The 7,437-nt window shown below is 32.2% G+C and overlaps 1 protein-coding gene across 1 annotated transcript; it reads left to right on the top strand.

Moving 5' to 3' along the window:
• Positions 1-1,868: 1,868 nt before the first annotated feature.
• LOC129303767 (glucan endo-1,3-beta-glucosidase 9) lies at positions 1,869-5,525 on the top strand. Its single transcript, XM_054943284.1, has 2 exons — positions 1,869-2,415; positions 4,630-5,525. Exons 1-2 carry the CDS (start codon positions 2,063-2,065, stop codon positions 5,423-5,425), a joined length of 1,149 nt encoding a protein of 382 aa, XP_054799259.1. The 5' UTR covers positions 1,869-2,062; the 3' UTR covers positions 5,426-5,525.
• The last annotated feature ends 1,912 nt before the right edge of the window (positions 5,526-7,437 follow it).

Raw genomic sequence — 7,437 nt, 5'->3', positions numbered from 1 at the left:
AAAACATTAGATTAAAAAAAGTTTATGATTTTAAACGCTCTAGAATTTATTGTTTAGGGGCCATTTTTTCCCCTATTATTTTTGTGTATATATATTTTAGATATAATTTGTCTTCACTTATTTCATGTGTTGGATTCATACTCTCTCTTACAACGGTGTTTTCATAACACGACCTGGGTCACGTGTTACACTTATTAACTCTCAATGACCTTTGCCAATCTTACAGGTTTGGGCCACCATCATTTCTGCTCATCGTATCAACACAATAGCCCATAGAAAAGTAGGATAATAAATAATGCAGGAGAAGGAATAAATGTCCATTTGTCCCACTTCCGGAGGCTGGAATATCTAGTTATCTGCTATTCTACTTTGCTCAGCCAATCAGGATTCCGTTTCGGTGCTCACCTGCTCAGCACCAATTAACACTGCCGTTGCAGTGTTAATTTTTTTTCTTCTTTTTTTTAAACCACAAAATTATTATAATAGTAACATATAAATATGATAAAATTATTATTTTAATATTAATAAATAAATAAACTTAACTCGTTAAAACTTGACCTGAATAATTTAGATAAAAAGTTTGGTGTTGAACAATTAATAATTATATTAAAAATATTTAAAAAATGACATAAAGTTTAAAATAGGAGTTAAGTCTAACAAAATAAGCTAATTTCTCATAATGTAACAAATCATTGGTTGAGTTTTTATTAAAAGAAGTGTATATATTTAATACTTGACTGTGTTTTGAATGATATTACCTCTCGTAAACCAACAACTGTTCAAAATTAATAAAATAAAAAATATTTTATATTCCCTCCATTTAAAAATATGAGGCATTTTTAATTGAATCTCACCCTCAATAAAGTAGTTACCTATTTTTAAACTAACCTTATTATTTTATATTAATCTTATTAAATACTTTATAATAAATATAAAGTTATTTATTAATAGAGACATTTTTGAAAAAAAAGTAATGATTATATCTTGAAAGATAAAAAATACCTTACATTTTTAAACATCTAACTTCTTAAAAAAATGCCTTATATTTTTTAACGGAGGGAGTAAAATATTTTTAGTTATAGTTCTAAATTTTTAGCACAATTCTAAATTGTTCAGATTAAAATTTATATATGAATTGTTCAAGTCAAATTTTAACTAATTAAATTTATTTATTCATTAAATATTAAAATAATAATTTTATCATATTTATTTATTATTTACTATTATAATAATAATTTGTGGTTAAAAAAAAAAGAAAAAAAATCAACACTGCCGTGTAGAGCTGGTAATTCGGGCCGAGCCCGACGGGCTAGCCCGAATTAGCCCGAAAAATTTTAGGGCCGGGCTTTAAAAAAAAGATGTTTTTTTATGTTCGGGCCTATTTGGGCCGGCCCGAATAGGCCCGAAAAAATTCGGGCCAAGCCCGATTCGGGTTCGGGCTTGGCCCGAATACCCGAGTAATTTTATTTTTATTTTTAAAAATATATAATATATAATAAATATTAATTAATTCTTTAATTTTTAGGTTATTTTATACTAAAATATCATATATTTGAGTCCTAAACATCATTTAAGTATTAAAAATATATATTTTATATTTTTTTATAAAATAAAATAATTAATTTTAAAGTAAAAAAATTAATTAAAAATAATTTTAAAAATAAAATTCGGGTATTCGGGCCGCCCGAAGCCCGAAGGAATTCGGGCCGGACTTAGTCATTCGGGCTGTTTAAAAAAACGGGCCTGTTCAAGTTCGGGCCTATTCGGGCCGGGCCTATTCAGGCCGAGCCCGAATAAGCCCGGCCCGCCCGAATTCCCAGCTCTACTGCCGTGGACCACGGTGCTCAAAATTAGCACCGAAGCCGAACCCAGCGAATCATGGCTTCATCGTCCAACTGGGCTCTGTTTCCTCCCAATTTTTGAACTAAACAGTATCATTACTGATTACTGTACTGAGCATCACCGATTCTCCCACCAAAATTGCATTTCTCCTTCTTTTTCCTGCGTCTGAACTCTGAACCCTCTTCTTCTACTTACTATTCATTGTCACTCTCACTTCCCAATGCCCACCAATTCTTGCTTCATCTTTTTCACCATCATCTCCTTCTTCGTCATCACGAGCATGGTTTGTAGGGTTCGAGCAGTGGGTGTGAACTGGGGTACTTTAGCATCCCACCCTCTTCCGCCTCCAAAGGTGGTGAGCCTCTTGAAGTCCAACAATATCAACAAGGTCAAGCTCATTGATGCTGACTCAAACGTTCTTCAAGCGCTTTCCGGGTCTAACATTGGCGTCACTGTGGGTATTCCTAACTCTATGCTTAGAGGCTTGAACTCTTCCAAGAAGGCTGCTGACAGCTGGGTCCATGATAATGTGACTCGCTACTTTCTTAATGGGGGCAGTGGAGTTCGAATCGAGTATGTTCTATATCTATATGCTTCGTGGTTTTATTCATGGGTTTGGTTAGATATTGCGTTTCGATTCCTGGATCATTCTGTTTCTCCTTGATTTTGCCGATAAGTTAATATGATGCCAACAGCTGAGTTTAATTTCCTGACTTGGTTGTCTATTTTGCTTGTGGTTCTTACTTGTTATTTCTTATCACATAGCTCCATCTGAGCCTTGATGAGGCCCTGAAGAACAAAACAAGAGTTAATGATTGCAAAAACTTGGAGGTAGTATGGCTTGTAAGTTGTAAATAAAAGAACATTGCGGTAAACGCAATGACAGTATCCGTAAACAACCGCTGATCTTATTTATTTTTCATTATGTTGGATTTATCCTAGCTAATGCTTAGAAAAGCTAGTTGAATAGCCACCTTTAGTGACCAAAGATTCTTGCAAGCAATCCTTTAGGTCGAGTCCATGGCTGCCATATGGAATCCCCAGAGTATCACTTGTGCGCTAACTGCAGTCTTAGAGTATAAAATCCTTATTGCCATTTGTTTGGTACAGAAAAGAAAGGCTATTAGAAAAAACAAAACAAGTTTAGTTCTTTGGTTGAGCGTTGAGACGGTAGAGCAAGAAGAATACTATAAAATAAATTTGTTGCCGCTGTTTGTTTGCTCTGTCTTGGCAATTTTCAAGTGCAGTACAAATAGGGTCTTGCATTTTCTGGAGCCTGGCTTATTTAGTTTTTTCTTTACTCGTAGCCTGATTACCTCCTTAGGTGGAGTGGGTTGTTCCAACTTGTAATTGTCTGCTAGTGCAAATATGGTGATGATAATAACAGGCGGTGAAGTTATAACATGTTGCATTGCATTTGCAGCCAATCCCTCTGCCTCTAGTGGAAATGTGGTTCTAATACAGAAGAAAGTATAGCATTTAGTCTTTCTTGCATGAATGATGCACCTATTGATCTCAGGTGGAAACTTCATGTTTGGGTCTGTCCTTTTAAGGATTAAAATTCAGTTTTCACTTATAACTTAGTCCTTTCCAGTATAAATCTGTAAGTTGGTCGTGTTAATTACTGGTTCTGGAACCTGGGAATATTTATTGTGGCAACGCTTAATTAGTTTTCAGTCTTAGTCATATAATTATAATGCAGTCTTGCTGTAGACTTTTTCTTTTTTTCTTTTTTTTTCCTTTTCTAGGATAGACTGTTTAATGGAACATGTATCTTGTATTAAAACTCAGATCGCCTGAGCCTAATATTTGTTAGATAAGTCACACTGAGAGCCAATATGGGATCAAATTGAGTATTCTTGACTCACTGGTCGTCCTGGTCTTCACATCATCTGCTTTGAAGACTATCTTATGTATACTCCTTCTTTTGCTGCTATAAAGCATGAATTTCCACTCCCTTGTCTTTCTATTCTTGCAAAATATTAGAAGGTAGAATCTTGAGATTCATGTTGAAAACAGACTTGGTAACTAAAGTGTTCCTATGATATTACTCAAGATAATCATTAGCATTAAAAATACAAGATCAGGTAAAAAAGAAGATTTCCTAACTTCTAGATAATGATTGGCTAATAATCCTATATGTCAATCTCTTTCATCCTTTAGCACAAATCTAATAAAAAATACTTAGTTCTAGGTAATGGAACCTATACAGTTGGCCCAACAACAACAACAATGGTGAAAGCCATTTTACACATTATGAAATTAGCTTTCAAAGTAGATGGAGAGATGACCTTGTGTCATCTTTATATTTCTTGTTGGTTTAGTCAGCTAAACAGGCTAATGGGAAATTCATCTAGGTGTTATGTACTACCTCCAAACCATAATATAGGGTGTTTTCTAGAAGCCTTACTTGGTCCAAAATATAAGGTATTGGTTATGTTTTACATATTTTTATCTAGTCATAACCTTGCTTTATTATATTCCACTTGAGTAATTAATGAGGATGTTTAGAATAAATCAAATATTATATTTATTCCACTTAAGGGTATTATTGGAAAGATAGGAATTTTTTTAAAAAAATCAAGATTCTAACCAACTTTTTGAGATATGTGAATTAGTTAACAAGGACTTATATTGTGGTCCAAAAGGAGTACTCCAATAGTCTAGTTGGAGGCTCTTCGATTGAGTTAACTGTATTGTAAAATTTATTCCTTAGCCTAATTAGGAGTGAATTATCTTTGAAGAATGATCTGATTCTAGATGTGATCCTAAACATAACCTATGCAGATATGTTGCTGTGGGTGATGAACCATTTCTCCAATGCTATGGTGAGCAATTTCATCCCTTTGTCATCGGAGCAGTTACAAACATTCATTCGGCTTTAGCGAGAGCGAAATTGGATAGCAAAGTGAAAGTTGTGGTTCCATTCAGTTTTGACAATTTCCAGTCAGAATCTAACCTTCCCTCTAAAGCCTATTTCAGACCTGACCTCAACAAAACCATGATTGAACTCTTGTCATTTCTTAATAAGCATGAGTCCCCTTTCTTTGTGAGTATTTCTCCTTTCCTAGAACACCTTCAGAACAAAAACATATCGCTGGACTTTGCGCTCTTTAAAGAAACAGCACACATTCGCAACGATAACCATAGAGCATACAAAAACAGCTTTGACTTGAGCTATGATACAGTGGTGACTGCATTATCAGGCGCAGGATTTCCAAATATGGACGTTATCATGGCGAAGATTGGTTGGCCAACAGATGGAGCAGTCAATGCAACTTCATACCTTGCAGAGACCTTCATGAAGGGTTTGATGAACCACCTTCATAGCAACTTGGGTACCCCGCTTAAACCTCGGCATCCACTCACCGAAACATACCTATTTAGCCTTCTCGACGAGGACCAAAGGAGCATTGCTTCTGGAAACTATGAGAGGCACTGGGGTATATTCACTTTTGATGGCCAAGCAAAGTACCAGGTGGATCTTGGTCAAGGTCCATCAAAGAGCCTTGTGAATGCACAAAATGTTGAGTATCTTTCTTCCAAGTGGTGCGTGGTGAACAATAATGAAATTATGCCATGAGATTGGGCAAAGTGACTTTTTTAATCTTCTCCCCTCTATTACTAACATTCAGCTTGGCTGTTTTGATCAAATTTAGATGGCCCGGGATCCTTTTTTTTTAGCTTTTCTTTTATAAAATAACAATGACAATGTCAAAATTAACAACAGAAAAGTAAATTGGGACAGTTTATGTTTAATCTAAATGACTCAAAAATTGAACTTCAGAACAGGAGAAAAGTAGGTATAAGAATCAAGAAATCGGTTGTTATTTTCTCCTTTGTCGATCGTTTCAGTAAACGAAGGATTCACTTTAGATGGTTTATATTGTATTTTTATATTTAAAGTAATAAAACAGTGAGAAAACCAAAGTTTTAATTATAGATTCCATTTTTTGGTAAAAAAAAAAATTAGATGTTCAAATTTGAATTACTTGAACTAAAATAATGGATTGTTATCTAATTTTTTTAATTCTACCAAAAATTCTATGTTTTATTTTTAGTCATCAATAATAAATAAATATTTAAAGAATGTATTGATTTATAAAATTTAGTACAAGGTATCCCTATATTAATAAATAAATTTAAGGTATAAAAATTTAACAAAGTTGCGCTTTCTAATCTTGATGGGTTATAAAATGCATTAGACTTTCATCTTTTTATTTTATTATAGGTTAATGAGCAGTTTAGATTCCAAACTATTACACAAATAACATTTTAAATTTTAAACTCTTAAAACATGCAAAAATTCTTCTTAATTTGTAAATTTCAAGTGTATAAAATCCCACTATTAAGTTTGAACAAATAATTGTTATTTTAACAATCAAGATGAGTGCTACATTAGCAAGGGAATGATCCCCACAACTAAAAAAGTAATGACCGTCTTCTTTAATTTAACAATGAGATTTCAGGTGTTTGGAATTCAGAAGTTGATAAAAGTTTTTGCATATTTCATAAGTTCAGAGTTCAAAATGCTATTTATGCAATAGCTTAATAGCTTAAGGTTTAGGATGCTCATTGATCATTTTATTATTTGCTATTCTTTTTCTATCTCTCCTCATAATTCGATTACAATTTAACTTTAAATTTTAAATTTTCCATCTAAAGATTTCGTTCAAAATGCATGGGATATTATTGATTTTTATATAAATTAATATTAAATAAAAATTTAAATATTGTGCAATATATATAATCATTAAATAGTGAATTTAATACAAATATATTATGTAAGTAGGATATTAAAAATTGCCAATTTTAAATAACATGCATTGGTCCTAATGAAATGGGATATATTGCCATTTAAGTATGGGGTGTCGAGTTTGAATTTATATGAGTACATAAAATGTCTTTATAATGCTTAAATTTGACACAATCAAATAGTCATAAAAAAAATTGTCAATTGTCATTTATCATCATCTAATCTATTTATATTACAACATATAAACACATTAAAATGTATCTCTCATAGATTTTTTTTTTGAAAAAATATAAATTTTAGTCCCTATACTGTGCTTGTGATTTGCTATTGGTTTCTAAACTTTATTTTTGATGTCTTAAGTCTTTGCAGTTTTCTCCATCTATACTTTAGGTCCCTAACTTTCATAGGATGTTGATGTGGCATTAACGGTATTAATTATGCTTGTGTGGACAATAACACCATTAATTATATAGTCATGTGTCAATTAGTAGCTGATGTGTTTTTTTTCTAGGTAAAAAAAAAAAGAAAAGATGATGTGTACTCCTTCCGATCCTTATTACAAAACACTTTCAATCCTTTTACACATATTAAGAAAAGTTAGCTTTTTAATATAATAAGAAAATGATATGAGCTTTTATTTTTACCCTTAATTTTAAAAAATAATACAACTACATTAAATACCTTTACGTTAATCAAGAAAAAGTAAAATTAAAAGAAAAAAGTAGTTTAATTATTACAAAGTGTCTTATATTTTGGACAAAAAATTCTTTTAGAATATATCCTGTAAATAGGACCCAAGGGAGTATTTTTTTAATAATTAGAAAGTGAAAAAAATTTAT

This window comes from Prosopis cineraria, unplaced genomic scaffold, assembly GCF_029017545.1.
Source record: "Prosopis cineraria cultivar Desert tree isolate PC_DT_omini unplaced genomic scaffold, ASM2901754v1 PC2, whole genome shotgun sequence".
NCBI lineage: Eukaryota > Viridiplantae > Streptophyta > Magnoliopsida > Fabales > Fabaceae > Prosopis > Prosopis cineraria.
Note: the sequence above shows the minus strand (reverse complement) of the source record. Positions and strands in the feature narration are given on the sequence as shown.

Excerpts from the sequence above, each read along its gene's own strand:
- LOC129303767 (XM_054943284.1), top strand. The coding sequence starts at position 2,063 with ATGCCCACCAATTCTTGCTTCATCTTTTTCACCATCATCTCCTTCTTC. Across the intron at positions 2,416-4,629 it reads GGCAGTGGAGTTCGAATCGA|ATATGTTGCTGTGGGTGATG; the intron begins GTATGTTCTATA and ends TAACCTATGCAG.